The 17,995-nt window shown below is 53.8% G+C and overlaps 1 protein-coding gene across 2 annotated transcripts in view; it reads right to left on the bottom strand.

The window, feature by feature from the left end:
• Positions 1–6,302: 6,302 nt before the first annotated feature.
• Positions 6,303–17,995, bottom strand: part of TDP1 (tyrosyl-DNA phosphodiesterase 1) — a 100,157-nt gene continuing 88,464 nt past the window's right edge. Inside the window, exon 16 of one of the 2 annotated variants that reach the window (XM_063948624.1) lies at positions 6,303–6,505. In XM_063948624.1, the coding sequence (XP_063804694.1) occupies positions 6,432–6,505 (74 nt within the window). In that variant the 3' untranslated portion in view covers positions 6,303–6,431. Of the gene's footprint in view, positions 6,506–6,888; positions 6,986–17,995 lie in introns of those variants that run through there. The other variant, XM_063948625.1, reaches the window with a different exon arrangement.

Below are 17,995 nucleotides of genomic sequence, written 5' to 3'. Positions count from 1 at the left end.
ACCCACACACAGACACAAGTAAAAACATACAAAGTCTACACTGATTGGCCATGGGTGGAAATGGAACAGAGCTGTAAGGCAGTAATGCTAAACACTACGCCAACCATGCTGTTTATATGTGTATTCCTATTTCTGTCAATATTTAGCAATATCTGTAGTGTGTTCAGCCTGCAGTTACTATCTCATTACTCTGGACACTACGGGCACCACAGGCCGGAGTCTGAGGGGACGAACGTAATAACAACCTCAGGATTTCTATGAATGAAGAGATTACAGGAGCACAGGTCTCTCTTGGACACAAGTGATTGGCGCAATGGAAATCAGCCTGGCGCCAGGATAACGTGCGATGCCGCAGCCCCTCACCGGTACAGTGTATGTAAGTCTGGGATTAGCAGGTGTTAGGGCAGAGGTTGGGTAGTGCGACGCTCCCAGCACTGAGACACAGGGGCGTAGTGCGACGCTCCCAGCACTGAGACACAGGGGCGTAGTGCGACGCTCCCAGCACTGAGACACAGGGGCATAGTGCGACGCTCCCAGCACTGTGACACTGGGGCGTAGTGCGACGCTCCCAGCACTGAGACACTGGGGCGTAGTGCGACCCTCCCAGCACTGTGACACTGGGGCTTAGTGCGACGCTCCCAGCACTGTGACACTGGGGCGTAGTGCGACGCTCCCAGCACTGAGACACTGGGGCGTAGTGCGACGCTCCCAGCACTGAGACACAGGGGCATAGTGCGACGCTCCCAGCACTGTGACACAGGGGAGTAGTGCGACGCTCCCAGCACTGTGACATAGGGGCATAGTGCGACGCTCCCTGCACTGTGACACAGGGGCGTAGTGCGACGCTCCCAGCACTGTGACACAGGGGCGTAGTGCGACGCTCCCAGCACTGTGACACTGGGGCATAGTGCGACCCTCCCAGCACTGTGACACTGGGGCGTAGTGCGACGCTCCCAGCACTGAGACACAGGGGCATAGTGCGACCCTCCCAGCACTGTGACACTGGGGCGTAGTGCGACGCTCCCAGCACTGTGACACTGGGGCGTAGTGCGACGCTCCCAGCACTGAGACACTGGGGCGTAGTGCGACGCTCCCAGCACTGAGACACAGGGTCATAGTGCGACGCTCCCAGCACTGTGACATAGGGGCATAGTGCGACGCTCCCTGCACTGTGACACAGGGGAGTAGTGCGACCCTCCCAGCACTGTGACACTGGGGAGTAGTGCGACCCTCCCAGCACTGTGACACTGGGGAGTAGTGCGACGCTCCCAGCACTGTGACATAGGGGCATAGTGCGACGCTCCCAGCACTGTGACACTGGGGCATAGTGCGACGCTCCCAGCACTGTGACACAGGGGAGTAGTGCGACGCTCCCAGCACTGTGACATAGGGGCATAGTGCGACGCTCCCTGCACTGTGACACAGGGGAGTAGTGCGACCCTCCCAGCACTGTGACACTGGGGAGTAGTGCGACGCTCCCTGCACTGTGACACAGGGGAGTAGTGCGACGCTCCCAGCACTGTGACACAGGGGAGTAGTGCGACCCTCCCAGCACTGTGACACTGGGGAGTAGTGCGACGCTCCCAGCACTGTGACATAGGGGCATAGTGCGACGCTCCCAGCACTGTGACACTGGGGCGTAGTGCGACGCTCCCAGCACTGTGACACAGGGGAGTAGTGCGACGCTCCCAGCACTGTGACACTGGGGAGTAGTGCGACCCTCCCGGCACTGAGACACAGGGGCATAGTGCGACGCTCCCAGCACTGAGACACAGGGGCATAGTGCGACGCTCCCAGCACTGTGACACAGGGGAGTAGTGCGACCCTCCCAGCACTGTGACACTGGGGCATAGTGCGACGCTCCCAGCACTGTGACACTGGGGCATAGTGCGACGCTCCCAGCACTGTGACACAGGGGCATAGTGCGACGCTCCCAGCACTGTGACATAGGGGCATAGTGCGACGCTCCCAGCACTGTGACACAGGGGCATAGTGCGACGCTCCCAGCACTGAGACACAGGGGCGTAGTGCGACGCTCCCAGCACTGAGACACAGGGGCGTAGTGCGACGCTCCCAGCACTGTGACACAGGGGCGTAGTGCGACGCTCCCAGCACTGTGACACTGGGGCGTAGTGCGACGCTCCCAGCACTGTGACACTGGGGCATAGTGCGACGCTCCCAGCACTGTGACACTGGGGCATAGTGCGACGCTCCCAGCACTGTGACATAGGGGAGTAGTGCGACGCTCCCAGCACTGAGACACAGGGGCATAGTGCGACGCTTCCAGCACTGTGACACTGGGGAGTAGTGCGACGCTCCCAGCACTGTGACACAGGGGCGTAGTGCGACCCTCCCAGCACTGTGTCACAGGGGCGTAGTGCGACCCTCCCAGCACTGTGACACAGGGGCGTAGTGCGACCCTCCCAGCACTGTGACACAGGGGCGTAGTGCGACGCTCCCAGCACTGTGACATAGGGGCGTAGTGCAGACGCTCCCAGCACTGTGATATAGGGGCGTAGTGCAGACGCTCCCAGCACTGTGACATAGGGGCGTAGTGCAGACGCTCCCCGCACTGTGACATAGGGGTGTAGTGCAGACATCCCAGCACTGTGACATAGGGGTGTAGTGCAGACATCCCAGCACTGTGACATAGGGGCGAAGTGCAGACATCCCAGCACTGTGACACAGGGGAGTAGTGCAGACATCCCAGCACTGTGACACAGGGGAGTAGTGCAGACATCCCAGCACTGTGTCACAGGGGCGTAGTGCAGACATCCCAGTACTGTGACATAGGGGAGTAGTGCAGACATCCCAGCACTGTGACATAGGGGCGAAGTGCAGACATCCCAGCACTGTGACATAGGGGAGTAGTGCAGACGCTCCCAGCACTGTGACACAGGGGAGTAGTGAAGACATCCCAGCACTGTGACATAGGGGCGAAGTGCAGACATCCCAGCACTGTGACATAGGGGCGAAGTGCAGACATCCCAGCACTGTGACACAGGGGAGTAGTGCAGACATCCCAGCACTGTGTCACAGGGGCGTAGTGCAGACATCCCAGCACTGTGACATAGGGGAGTAGTGCAGACATCCCAGCACTGTGACATAGGGGCGAAGTGCAGACATCCCAGCACTGTGACATAGGGGAGTAGTGCAGACGCTCCCAGCACTGTGACACAGGGGAGTAGTGAAGACTTCCCAGCACTGTGACATAGGGGAGTAGTGCAGACGCTCCCAGCACTGTGACACAGGGGAGTAGTGAAGACATCCCAGCACTGTGACATAGGGGCGAAGTGCAGACATCCCAGCACTGTGACATAGGGGCGAAGTGCAGACATCCCAGCACTGTGACACAGGGGAGTAGTGCAGACATCCCAGCACTGTGACATAGGGGAGTAGTGCAGACATCCCAGCACTGTGACACAGGGGAGTAGTGCAGACATCCCAGCACTGTGACACAGGGGAGTAGTCCAGACATCCCAGCACTGTGACATAGGGGTGTAGTGCAGACATCCCAGCACTGTGTCACAGGGGCGTAGTGCAGACATCCCAGCACTGTGACATAGAGGCGAAGTGCAGACATCCCAGCACTGTGACATAGGGGCGAAGTGCAGACATCCCAGCACTGTGACATAGGGGCGAAGTGCAGACATCCCAGCACTGTGACATAGGGGAGTAGTGCAGACATCCCAGCACTGTGACATAGGGGAGTAGTGCAGACATCCCAGCACTGTGACATAGGGGAGTAGTGCAGACATCCTAGCACTGTGACATAGGGGCGTAGTGCAGACATCCCAGCACTGTGACATAGGGGAGTAGTGCAGACATCCAAGCACTGTGACATAGGGGCGAAGTGCAGACATCCCAGCACTGTGACATAGGGGAGTAGTGCAGTCGCTCCCAGCACTGTGACATAGGGGAGTAGTGCAGACATCCCAGCACTGTGACATAGGGGAGTAGTGCAGACATCCCAGCACTGTGACATAGGGGCGTAGTGCAGACATCCCAGCACTGTGACATAGAGGAGTAGTGCAGACATCCCAGCACTGTGACATAGGGGCGAAGTGCAGACATCCCAGCACTGTGACATAGGGGAGTAGTGCAGACATCCCAGCACTGTGACATAGGGGAGTAGTGCAGACATCCCAGCACTGTGACATAGGGGCGAAGTGCAGACATCCCAGCACTGTGACATAGGGGAGTAGTGCAGACATCCCAGCACTGTGACATAGGGGAGTAGTGCAGACATCCCAGCACTGTGACATAGGGGCGAAGTGCAGACATCCCAGCACTGTGACATAGGGGCGTAGTGCAGACATCCCAGCACTGTGACATAGGGGCGTAGTGCAGACATCCCAGCACTGTGACATAGGGGCGTAGTGCAGACATCCCAGCACTGTGACATAGGGGCGTAGTGCAGACATCCCAGCACTGTGACATAGGGGAGTAGTGCAGACATCCCAGCACTGTGACATAGGAGCATAGTGCAGACATCCCAGCACTGTGACATAGGGGAGTAGTGCAGACATCCCAGAACTGTAACATATGGGCGTAGTGCGACGCTCCCAGCACTGTGACATAGGGGTGTAGTGCGACGCTCCCAGCACTGTGTCATAGGGGCGTAGTGCAGACATCCCAGCACTGTGATATATGGGCGTAGTGCGACGCTCCCAGCACTGTGACATAGGGGCGTAGTGCAGACGCTCCCAGCACTGTGACATAGGGGCGTAGTGCAGACGCTCCCAGCACTGTGACATAGGGGCGTAGTGCAGACGCTCCCAGCACTGTGACACAGGGGCGTAGTGCGACGCTCCCAGCACTGTGACACAGGGGCGTAGTGCGACGCTCCCAGCACTGTGACACAGGGGCGTAGTGCGACGCTCCCAGCACTGTGACATAGGGGCGTAGTGCGACACTCCCAGCACTGTGACATAGGGGCATAGTGCAGACATCCCAGCACTGTGACATAGGGGAGTAGTGCAGACATCCCAGAACTGTAACATATGGGCGTAGTGCGACGCTCCCAGCACTGTGACATAGGGGTGTAGTGCGACGCTCCCAGCACTGTGTCATAGGGGCGTAGTGCAGACATCCCAGCACTGTGATATATGGGCGTAGTGCGACGCTCCCAGCACTGTGACACAGGGGCGTAGTGCGACGCTCCCAGCACTGTGACACAGGGGCGTAGTGCGACGCTCCCAGCACTGTGACACAGGGGCGTAGTGCGACGCTCCCAGCACTGTGACACAGGGGCGTAGTGCGACGCTCCCAGCACTGTGACACAGGGGCGTAGTGCGACGCTCCCAGCACTGTGACACTGGGGCGTAGTGCGACGCTCCCAGCACTGTGACATAGGGGCGTAGTGCGACACTCCCAGCACTGTGACATAGGGGCATAGTGCAGACATCCCAGCACTGTGACATAGGGGCGTAGTGCAGACATCCCAGCACTGTGACATAGGGGCGTAGTGCGACACTCCCAACACTGTGACATAGGGGCATAGTGCAGACATCCCAGCACTGTGACATAGGAGCATAGTGCAGACATCCCAGCACTGTGACATAGGGGCATAGTGCAGACATCCCAACACTGTGACATAGGGGCATAGTGCAGACATCCCAGCACTGTGACATAGGGGCGTAGTGCAGACATCCCAGCACTGTGACACGGGGGCGTAGTGCGACGCTCCCTGCATTCACCCAGGCCACATCAGAACAATAGAAGCCCTGGACCCACAAACACCCACCAAATGCTGCTGCCGCCTGTACCCCCTCCTTCTGCTGCCCCCACCCATTCCATAGTCTAGGAATCGGGACTGTCCCACTGACACGCAGGCCGCTGGGAGGCATGAGGTGGCTAGAGGCGTGCCCTGGGGCAGGAACTTGTGGTGCACAGGCAGAAATAACAGCCGGATCCTGTGTGGACAGTTCGGGGTTACTAAAGTTTCTAAAAATGAAAAGTGGTGCAGTTGCCCATAGCAACCAGAGTCTGTCATTTCTCTATTGCATCCTAGAAAATGACAGACAGTATCGGATTGGTTGCTATGGGTAACATCACCACTCTTCAGTTTTAGAAGCTTTAGTAAATACACCCCTTAGAAGCCAGATGTCATCACCTACCTATGATCAGTAGCAGGTAGATGACCAATGGACAAGGGGCAGGAGAAGTGTATTGTGTACTTTATGTATGTCATACGTGTTTTCCCTTCTATGTGAGTACCGAAAACAAATTCCTAGTATACATGTATATACCTGGCCCCCACTATTACCGCACAAAGCCCCCAAAATAACAGGTCTCATAGAAACAATTCCACATTTTATTAAGTTTCTTTCATTTGCGTTTCTATGAAAACTTTAAAAAAGGAGAATATATATTTTACAGAGAAGATGGCAGACAGTGAGAATGGCGCCACTGCGGCAGTCCCGGCGACACTACGAGGGGCACCAGATGTTCCCGTGAGAGTCCGGAGCGTTGACGTATGGAATGTTCCACACCCAGGGTCTGTCTGGAAGGAAGCACAGGGGTTACTCAGCGCAGGCTGCGGAGATGACCGGGGGCTAGATGTCTGGAAGGAAGCGCAGGGGTTACTCAGCGCAGGCTGCGGAGATGACCGGAGGCTGGATGTCTGGAAGGAAGCACAGGGGTTACTCAGCGCAGGCTGCGGAGATGACCGGGGGCTGGATGTGTGGAAGGAAGCACAGGGGTTACTCAGCGCAGGCTGCGGAGATGACCAGGGGCTGGATGTGTGGAAGGAAGCACAGGGGTTACTCATCGCAGGCTGCGGAGATGACCGGGGGCTGGATGTCTGGAAGGAAGCGCAGGGGTTACTCAGCGCAGGCTGCGGAGATGACCGGGGGCTGGATGTCTGGAAGGAAGCGCAGGGGTTACTCAGCGCAGGCTGCGGAGATGACCGGGGGCTGGATGTGTGGAAGGAAGCACAGGGGTTACTCAGCGCAGGCTGCGGAGATGACCGGAGGCTGGATGTCTGGAAGGAAGCACAGGGGTTACTCAGCGCAGGCTGCGGAGATGACCGGGGGCTGGATGTCTGGAAGGAAGCACAGGGGTTACTCAGCGCAGGCTGCGGAGATGACCGGGGGCTGGATGTGTGGAAGGAAGCGCAGGGGTTACTCAGCGCAGGCTGCGGAGATGACCGGGGGCTGGAAGGAAGCGCAGGGGTTACTCAGCGCAGGCTGCGGAGATGACCGGGGGCTGGATGTCTGGAAGGAAGCGCAGGGGTTACTCAGCGCAGGCTGCGGAGATGACCGGGGGCTGGATGTGTGGAAGGAAGCACAGGGGTTACTCAGCGCAGGCTGCGGAGATGACCGGGGGCTGGATGTGTGGAAGGAAGCGCATGGGTTACTCAGCGCAGGCTGCGGAGATGACCGGGGGCTGGATGTGTGGAAGGAAGCACAGGGGTTACTCAGCGCAGGCTGCGGAGATGACCGGGGGCTGGATGTGTGGAAGGAAGCACAGGGGTTACTCAGCGCAGGCTGCGGAGATGACCGGGGGCTGGAAGGAAGCGCAGGGGTTACTCAGCGCAGGCTGCGGAGATGACCGGGGGCTGGATGTGTGGAAGGAAGCACAGGGGTTACTCAGCGCAGGCTGCGGAGATGACCGGAGGCTGGATGTGTGGAAGGAAGCACAGGGGTTACTCAGCGCAGGCTGCGGAGATGACCGGGGGCTGGATGTGTGGAAGGAAGCACAGGGGTTACTCAGCGCAGGCTGCGGGGATGACCGGGGGCTGGATGTGTGGAAGGAAGCACAGGGGTTACTCAGCGCAGGCTGCGGGGATGACCGGGGGCTGGATGTCTGGAAGGAAGCGCAGGGGTTACTCAGCGCAGGCTGCGGAGATGACCGGGGCTGGATGTGTGGAAGGAAGCGCAGGGGTTACTCAGCGCAGGCTGCGGAGATGACCGGGGGCTGGATGTGTGGAAGGAAGCACAGGGGTTACTCAGCGCAGGCTGCGGAGATGACCGGGGGCTGGATGTCTGGAAGGAAGCGCAGGGGTTACTCAGCGCAGGCTGCGGAGATGACCGGGGGCTGGAAGGAAGCACAGGGGTTACTCAGCGCAGGCTGCGGAGATGACCGGGGCTGGATGTCTGGAAGGAAGCGCAGGGGTTACTCAGCGCAGGTTGCGGAGATGACCGGGGGCTGGATGTGTGGAAGGAAGCGCAGGGGTTACTCAGCGCAGGCTGCGGAGATGACCGGGGGCTGGAAGGAAGCACAGGGGTTACTCAGCGCAGGAGATGACCGGGGGCTGGAAGGAAGCGCAGGGGTTACTCAGCGCAGGAGATGACTGGGGGCTGGTTGCCTGGTGAACGCACTGATGAAGATAAAAGGAGCTTAGATGGCGGAGGGGGTGGATGTAAACAACACACACAGAGACGCTTGTATGAATAAATGGGAGGATGAGCGGTGTGCAGCTGTGAGACGGGGGATTACTGCCACTTAGCACACTGCCGCCACTGCGCCTAGCACTACATAACACTGATTAAATGCATGTCTATGGGAAAGTTATTGTAGTAGCCCAGACCATACATTACCATGGGTCTTCAGCCTGTGTCCCTTTAGCTGTTGTGGAACTACATATCCCAGCATGCCCTGCCACCGTTTGCTATTAAGGCATCTTAAAACTGAGACAGGGCATGCTGGGATGTGTAGTTCCGCAGCAGCTGGAGGGCCGCAGGTTGAAGACTCTTGCAGTCACACACGCCGGCTGCCGCAGTTCCTACCAAAAGGCCAGTACAGGTCCATCTTCCAATGGAGATCCCGGAATACAAACGGCATCAGACTGTCAATCTGCGCAGTACGGGGCTGGCTGTCGCGCAGAAACCGAACACCGTTACTTGGCAGCATGCACCGCTGCAGCACAGAGACCTGAATCAGGCCCTGTATGTGTTACAGTCTACATGGGTTCTAGGACTATAGGTTGTTTCACTGCTAAGCCGCTGCCTGGAGAGAAATAATTCTACATAACATCAGCCCCGAGTGCTCCTTCCAGAGAGGAGATTCACCCTCCGCATATTATTACAGCACACTGGATATTCATTGTTATATACAAAGGCCACCTGTCAGTGTGGGGGATGACTGTATCTGCACCTATCACCTACCTCCTGGTGCCCAGACCCTTAACCGGACGCCTGCAGGGTAACAAGAAGGAGGACTACTGAACGTGGGATACATACACCACATCTACTGTATTACAGTCATGGTCACTCATCTGCTGCAGTCAGACATAAGAGCGGAGGAATCAGAGAGACAGTCAGCGCTGCCACCTCACAAACCAAAGCTCATGAGTCGCCCTGTTCTGCAGAACTCTTATAGGAAAAGTCTACAATACAGCCCCAGCAACAGACTGGAAAACTCACTCATCCTCCACCGGTGTGTGCAATGTACTATAGTGCATATACAGGAGCCCCCCTTACTGGCTCATACCCCTGATCCTCTCACTGACAATGCAACCCCCAGGGATAAACAGCCCCAGGCAGAAGCCAGTAACGCTATCAGTAATAAGTATTGGTGATCTCCTCATACACCTAGTGTCTATACGCCATACAGTGCGGGACGCATCCTATCCACACTGCACCACTGACACTGGGCGGTGACTACAATTAGTATAAATATGTACAAAGTGGCAGATGTAGCACAACGTAGCACTTTGCCTACAATTCAGACTCAATCTCGCACAGATATACAATATAGTGTTGTATCTATGTGTATAAGACGCACACTTTGACTGAGAAAGATGCTCAGTGCACCTGACTCCCCCCTTACACCCCCCCCCCCCCCCGATAGCAGTCGAGTTCAGAGAGGCACAACTAAAGCCACAATGTAAAAGGACACGTCTGCAGCAGCTGGAAGCGTTGTGTACATGCACAGTTGCTATGATTTGTGATACCGTCCACACAGCAGACTTGCATGCAATTCGGAACCAAATCCACAGTTATAAATGACTTTTAGAACAGTGGGTGGTCAGCCGTAGCCCCTCACAAATCTGTAAGGCAATGCCCCGCTGGAATACAAGTTAGAGAGTCTGGGTCAGGGTTACTGTGACATCACTGGCCCCGCCCCCTGTGTATGAGACCACCAATCCACACTGCGCGTTTCTGTGCTGTCACTCACACTCTCTCCCTCCAGTAATGGCAGGTGCTGCGTCACAGTTCTGTACTGAGCTCAGTAACACACCACCAGTAATGACAGGTGCTGCGTCACAGTTCTGTACTGAGCTCAGTAACACCACCAGTAATGGCAGGTGCTGCGTCACAGTCTTGTACTGAGCTCAGTAACACACCACCAGTAATGACAGGTGCTACGTCACAGTTCTGTACTGAGCTCAGTAACACACCACCAGTAATGACAGGTGCTGCGTCACAGTACTGTACTGAGCTCAGTAACACACCACCAGTAATGGCAGGTGCTGCGTCACAGTCTTGTACTGAGCTCAGTAACACACCACCAGTAATGACAGGTGCTGCGTCACAGTTCTGTACTGAGCTCAGTAACACCACCAGTAATGGCAGGTGCTGCGTCACAGTCTTGTACTGAGCTCAGTAACACACCACCAGTAATGGTAGGTGCTGCGTCACAGTACTGTACTGAGCTCAGTAACACACCACCAGTAATGGCAGGTGCTGCGTCACAGTCTTGTACTGAGCTCAGTAACACACCACCAGTAATGGCAGGTGCTGCGTCACAGTACTGTACTGAGCTCAGTAACACACCACCAGTAATGACAGGTGCTGCGTCACAGTACTGTACTGAGCTCAGTAACACACCACCAGTAATGGTAGGTGCTGCGTCACAGTACTGTACTGAGCTCAGTAACACACCACCAGTAATGGCAGGTGCTGCGTCACAGTCTTGTACTGAGCTCAGTAACACACCACCAGTAATGGCAGGTGCTGCGTCACAGTACTGTACTGAGCTCTGTAACACACCACCAGTAATGACAGGTGCTGCGTCACAGTACTGTACTGAGGTCAGTAACACACCACCAGTAATGGTAGGTGCTGCGTCACATTACTGTACTGAGCTCAGTAACACCACCAGTAATGGCAGGTGCTGCATCACAGTACTGTACTGAGCTCAGTAACACACCACCAGTAATGGCAGGTGCTGCATCACAGTACTGTACTGAGCTCAGTAACACACCACCAGTAATGGCAGGTGCTGCGTCACAGTCTTGTACTGACCTCAGTAACACACCACAAGTAATGGCAGGTGCTGCATCACAGTATTGTACTGAGCTCAGTAACACACCACCAGTAATGGCAGGTGCTGCGTCACAGTACTGTACTGACCTCAGTAACACACCACCAGTAATGGCAGGTGCTGCATCACAGTATTGTACTGAGCTCAGTAACACACCACCAGTAATGGCAGGTGCTGCATCACAGTATTGTACTGAGCTCAGTAACACACCACCAGTAATGGCAGGTGCTGCGTCACAGTACTGTACTGAGCTCAGTAACACACCACCAGTAATGGCAGGTGCTGCATCACAGTATTGTACTGAGCTCAGTAACACACCACCAGTAATGGCAGGTGCTGCATCACAGTATTGTACTGAGCTCAGTAACACACCACCAGTAATGGCAGGTGCTGCGTCACAGTCTTGTACTGACCTCAGTAACACACCACCAGTAATGGCAGGTGCTGCGTCACAGTACTGTACTGACCTCAGTAACACACCACCAGTAATGGCAGGTGCTGCATCACAGTATTGTACTGAGCTCAGTAACACACCACCAGTAATGGCAGGTGCTGCATCACAGTATTGTACTGAGCTCAGTAACACACCACAAGTAATGGCAGGTGCTGCATCACAGTATTGTACTGAGCTCAGTAACACACCACCAGTAATGGCAGGTGCTGCATCACAGTATTTTACGGAGCTCAGTAACACACCACCAGTAATGCCAGGTGCTGCACCACAGTATTGTACTGAGCTCAGTAACACACCACCAGTAATGGCAGGTTCTGCATCACAGTCTTGTACTGAGCTCAGTAACACACCACCAGTAATGGCAGGTGCTGCATCACAGTATTTTACGGAGCTCAGTAACACACCACCAGTAATGGCAGGTGCTGCATCAGAGTATTTTACCGAGCTCAGTAACACACCACCAGTAATGGCAGGTGCTGCATCACAGTATTTTACTGAGCTCAGTAACACACCACCAGTAATGCCAGGTGCTGCATCACAGTATTTTACTGAGCTCAGTAACACACCACCAGTAATGGCAGGTGCTGCATCACAGTATTTTACTGAGCTCAGTAACACACCACCAGTAATGGCAGGTGCTGCATCAGAGTATTTTACTGAGCTCAGTAACACACCACCAGTAATGGCAGGTGCTGCATCAGAGTATTTTACTGAGCTCAGTAACACACCACCAGTAATGGCAGGTGCTGCATCACAGTATTTTACTGAGCTCAGTAACACACCACCAGTAATGGCAGGTGCTGCATCACAGTATTTTACTGAGCTCAGTAACACACCACCAGTAATGGCAGGTGCTGCATCACAGTATTGTACTGAGCTCAGTAACACACCACCAGTAATGGCAGGACTTATGTGTCAGGCGTATGATGGTGCCTAGGTCACTAGTAAGACTATAATGTCACATGTATATCAATCCTCAAACCTTCATACTGTATATGTCACACAGGAACGGTAAAACGCGTTCTGTGCTGTATGCAGGCTTTATTATATCAGTAGGAGAAAACACCTATTACTACTCCCAGCTCTTCTTATGTCCTGTACGGCTATTACATATAACCTGGCTACAGGCAAACACACAACACACACCATTAATCTGATATTACTGGCTTCTGCACCAACAGGCGACAGACGCCCATAAACATGCGGGAGATTAGTGCGTTTCCGGTGATGCATTGATCACCGTCTGTGTGATGCCTCATTGTACAGTAAGTGTACACTGCATATACGATGTCACTTCTATGGCATTATATTCAGCTCTTGTCTGGCTGGTAGAGTGAGGTCTCTGTACGTATCGCGTTCCATACTGCGACCGGATGTCCTCCGTCAGGCAGTCCCAGTTATGTCTCTTAGAAGACAGTTACTTACTCTACCTGAGCAACCTAAGTGGGCTTCCTGCACCGCTCATAGGGTACAGGCATTCTCACTACCAGTAACTGCCTGTTGCTGACTCCTCCCACTGCGTTGTGGGTGGGTAACTTACTTCTACCACCAGGCTCCTAGACTGGCACCTGGATCCACCTCCTAGTTGGTGCTGGCTGATTCCCACTGGTCACTCACTATGGACCAGCCTGCGCTGGGTAGCTGGCAGAGGGTTGAGCTGAGAGACAAGGGGCACAGCTAGAACAGCCGGGGAATGGAATAGTGTTCAGCTAGTATACGCAGTATACAGATGCCTGGAGATGGTCACAGGATGCACAATATATGGCTCAGACCCTTTTATTCAGCTCCTACACACTATACTGCAGGCGGGAATCCCGCCCTGATCTCTCTAGCCAATCAAGATACAAGTATGAGCGGTGCATGTGAATTTAGCTTGGATGAGTATCATTGCCCCTGATGTACAGTGGGGAGTGGTCGCTGCTCTGTGCATGAGATCTCCTGGGGAGATGGCACGCCTCTGGCGCCTGGAAGTCCGCAGAGGGGCGTTATCTCTCAATCTACTTCCAAAATGTACTCCCACAAATCTTCCTCCCAGAGACATGTGGCTCTCAGACAACCAGCCAGTCCCTGGAGAAACAGCCTCCCAGCAGCACACGTCCTCCCTCACCGGCAGACGTAACAAGCAGCTAATAACAAAGTCCCCATCGTGGCTAGCTCTGGCGCGTCTCCGGGATAGCGATCTTCTTTTGTCTGCCGGTGAGGGAAGACGTGTGCTGCTGCCATTTATCATCTAGTCTGTGTCTGCAGCCAGACAGTGCCGCACGTAAGAGCCAGTGTCTTCACTCACCGGCTTCACGCTGGCTGTTACATTGTACTTGTGAACGTTTAGTGTTTGTTACATTTTATTCTTCTTATTAAAACTTGGTTTTGGGGCCAGCGGATGTATATGTAGGATAAAGAACCGGCTATGTGAATGCGAGACAGGGTTTTAATGTCATTTTCTGCTGCATACATTTTACCTGCTGCTGGGTGTAAAGAAGGGAAGATAAAGACACCGTGCAAGGTCTGCGGGTCAGAACATTAATGTAAGTTTCTGCCATATGGGAAAGGTTTCCAGGTGTTACAAGAAAGTGTGTTTTCAGGGACAAGCCTGATTTAAGAGAAAACCGCTTCACTTCAATGTACAGCGCCGACCACTCTGCTAATTTGTTCATTCCTCCATCTACGTTCTTTAGCTTCCATGGGAGATGGGAGCAGAAGACCCACCAGAGTGCCCCTGCTGATACTACAACACAACGCCTCACCTGTCACTAATTGGACCTCAGCGGACTGGCAACATGTAGCGTGTTCCGATGAGTCCCAGTACCAGTTGTTTCAGGCTAATGGTATGGTTCAGGTGTGGTGCAGACCCCAGCTGTCACCCAGGCACAATGCAGGCATGTGGTGGTTCCATAATGGTGTGGGATGAGTTCACGTGGCATGGGCTGGGTCTACTGGTCCATCTGAGCACGTCATTGACCGGTAAACTCTACTTTGCATTGCCTGATTACCATTTGCAGCCCTATATGTATATTCCAGCAGGATAATGCACCGTGTCATCAGCCCCAAGATGTCCAGAATTGGTCTGAGGAACATTCTAGTGTGGCCACCATGGTTGCCGACATAAACCCAATCAAGCATTTATGGTGGAGAGGTCCATTCGCACCCAAGAACCTGGGCCTACAAATATCAGGGAGCTGTGGAACGCAGACATATGGGTCATTCTCTCTCCAGAGGTCTTCCGCCCACTTGTGGAATTGATGCCACGTCTAGTTGCTGGGCTAGATGGGGCCTACACGATATGATATGAATCCCGGCACGTCAGTGTATATTCGTGGAGTCCTAGCTGCAGGCCACCAGGATACTGAATCTTTTAAGACATCGGAATGACCCCTTTCATCCAGACAAGCATCGCCCTGATAATTCAGTACAATGCTTACCCGAGGGAATTACAGGTATGTAATAAGAGTAAAATGATTATAGGACGGAGCAGCCTGGCTTGTGAGCAGTGCGCGGTACATCTCGTTCATGTGACGCAGCTGCATGCCATAGAGGACTGTGCGCGGGAAGGTTTCCGGGCTGCAAATGAACAGATCAAACTAAGGAGATAACAGGACAACGCTCCGATTCTGCTCCAGCCCAGCAACCGAGCCCTTCACGTGGAATTATTAATGCTGCTTTACTCACCTAATAATCACTGATCTTCATAACGTCTGTAACATTGTACTGTGAGCTATTGTCCAAAGAAACGCAGCGGAACAGGCGCCTTTGTGCGTACACTGCTAGCATGTCAGCTGGAATGGTTGTGTGCTTCTCTGCATCCTCTTATTTGTATAGAGAGCCTCTGACATTATGAAGCTATGCGCAGCAGACAATGAGACAGGCATCAGGCTCTGTAATGGGCCTGGTGTCACAGGTGGAGTTACCGTCCCAGACTGGAAGGGCTACAGAACCGCCCAAGATCAGCTCAGACAGAAGTGTATCGTAATTAAACCAAAGTCAATACACAGGCAACAAAATGCTTGGTGCAGATACTCCTTGTCCTCCTTGTAATACTATACACTGCTCCCAGTGGGCAGACTCGTAATACTATACACTGCTCCCAGTGGGCATACTCGTAATACTATACACTGCTCCCAGTGGGCAGAATCGTAATACTATGCACTGCTCCCAGTGGGCAGACTCGTAATACTATACATTGCTCTCAGTGGGCAGACTCGCAATACTATACACTGCTCCCAGTGGGCAGACTCATACTATACACTGCTCCCAGTGGGCAGACTCATACTATACACTGCTCCCAGTGGGCAGAATCGTAATACTATACACTGCTCCCAGTGGGCATACTTGTAATACTATACACTGCTCCCAGTGGGCAGACTCATACTATACACTGCTCCCAGTGGGCAGAATCGTAATACTATACACCTGCTCCCAGTGGGCATACTTGTAATACTATACACTGCTCCCAGTGGGCATACTTGTAATACTATACACTGCTCCCAGTGGGCAGAATCGTAATACTATTCACTGCTCCCAGTGGGCAGACTCATACTATACACTGCTCTCAGTGGGCAGACTCGCAATACTATACACTGCTCCCAGTGGGCAGACTCATACTATACACTGCTCCCAGTGGGCAGAATCGTAATACTATACACTGCTCTCAGTGGGCAGACTCGCAATACTATACACTGCTCCCAGTGGGCAGACTCATACTATACACTGCTCCCAGTGGGCAGAATCGTAATACTATACACTGCTCTCAGTGGGCAGACTCGCAATACTATACACTGCTCCCAGTGGGCAGACTCATACTATACACTGCTCCCAGTGGGCAGAATCGTTATAGAAACTTTGGTTTAATAAAAAAACTATCATACTGTTTAACATGTAAGAAAAGTTTGTAAAAAATTTTTTTTCCAGGAACTCAAAATACAAAAATGTATTTTTTCTGTGAAGCAGAAAATGATGGATTGTTATTTAGACCTACATGGAGGAGAAATGAAATGTAATGCATTGTTCCAGGGCATAACACAAAGCTGGGACATAATGAATTCTCAATGAGAACGCAGCCAATTTCCTTTACACTCTCAAAATTGGAGCTCAGCATAATGTGCTTTTATGTTGCTGCTTTTAGAGGGTTTATTACACGTTATTACATCCGGCCAGAGAGGTTGTAGAGACCCCAAACGGAGAGGAAGGCTTGTCTATTCCGACTGCTTATAATTAAAACTGAAAACACGTCTACAATGACAATGCAGGACACGCATTACCGTGTTTAACATGTTCCTTTCCACAAGAGGACACGCGATCCACAGACGTGTGAACCACCCCCCACTCACCTATAACAAATAATGGGGACACCCCTCCTCAGGACCTGCCTTACATGAAGTGGAGAGCTGAGGACCTCATCTACTCTCAGCGCTGGGAAAACCGGTCTCTGTATGACCCGACTGGGGTAACGGGGGGTATCAGGGTCAGGAGATGGGATAACCCGGACACGCTGCTTCTAAATGCCTTGTGGCAGACTCTGAGGCTGTACACGTGGCCTGCCGTGGCAGACTCTGAGGCTGTACACGTACTCTGAGGATGTACACGTGGCCTGCCGTGGCAGACTCTGAGGCTGTACACGTGGCCTGCCGTGGCAGACTCTGAGGCTGTACACGTGGCCTGCCGTGGCAGACTCTGAGGCTGTACACGTGGTCTGCCGTGGCAGATTCTGAGGTTGCACACGTGGCCTGCCGTGGCAGCCGCATCCACTACCTTACGTTAATGCATGATGCCATTCAGCTAATGTGGGGGCTCCTTCGTGTGCAAGCAGAAAGCCGCGTCGCCCATTAATTTTATGCCGGCTGCCGCAACTGTCTTCATTAGTACCAGAGTGGAACACAACATATCTTCTACTGTATAGCAATACCCCTTTCCCAAGCGTCCAGGAATTGCTGCGTACACAATCCATCCTCATAAGAGCGGATTTATGAAGAGACGGAGGGGCCGCACGGACCCACGCATGGAGGATGCATTTCCCAGACGCTGCTCAGCCTCCTGTGGAAACTCTCTGACCCTGAGACAATACGCCCAAGACAGCCACTGTGGGGCACAGGAGTGCCAGGCCCTGGGTAAGGAATATACAACACATCTCTCTTTACAGGAACATTAAGGGCAGGGGTACTGCCAGTACTAGCAGCTGGTCAGACCGCGGGTAACATTGGTGATGTGATCGGCGGCACAGGGGTCACTTCTGGCCTCTGAGAGAGGAAGGCCTGGCGGGCCTGTACACCTGCAGTGTGCCTACTGATCCCGGCACTTGGTCTACGGGGTGTGCGGGCACAGACACTGCTCACCCAT

Source organism: Pseudophryne corroboree, chromosome 12, assembly GCF_028390025.1.
Source record: "Pseudophryne corroboree isolate aPseCor3 chromosome 12, aPseCor3.hap2, whole genome shotgun sequence".
NCBI classification, from domain to species: Eukaryota; Metazoa; Chordata; class Amphibia; order Anura; family Myobatrachidae; genus Pseudophryne; species Pseudophryne corroboree.
This window is presented reverse-complemented; position numbering and strand designations above follow the sequence as displayed.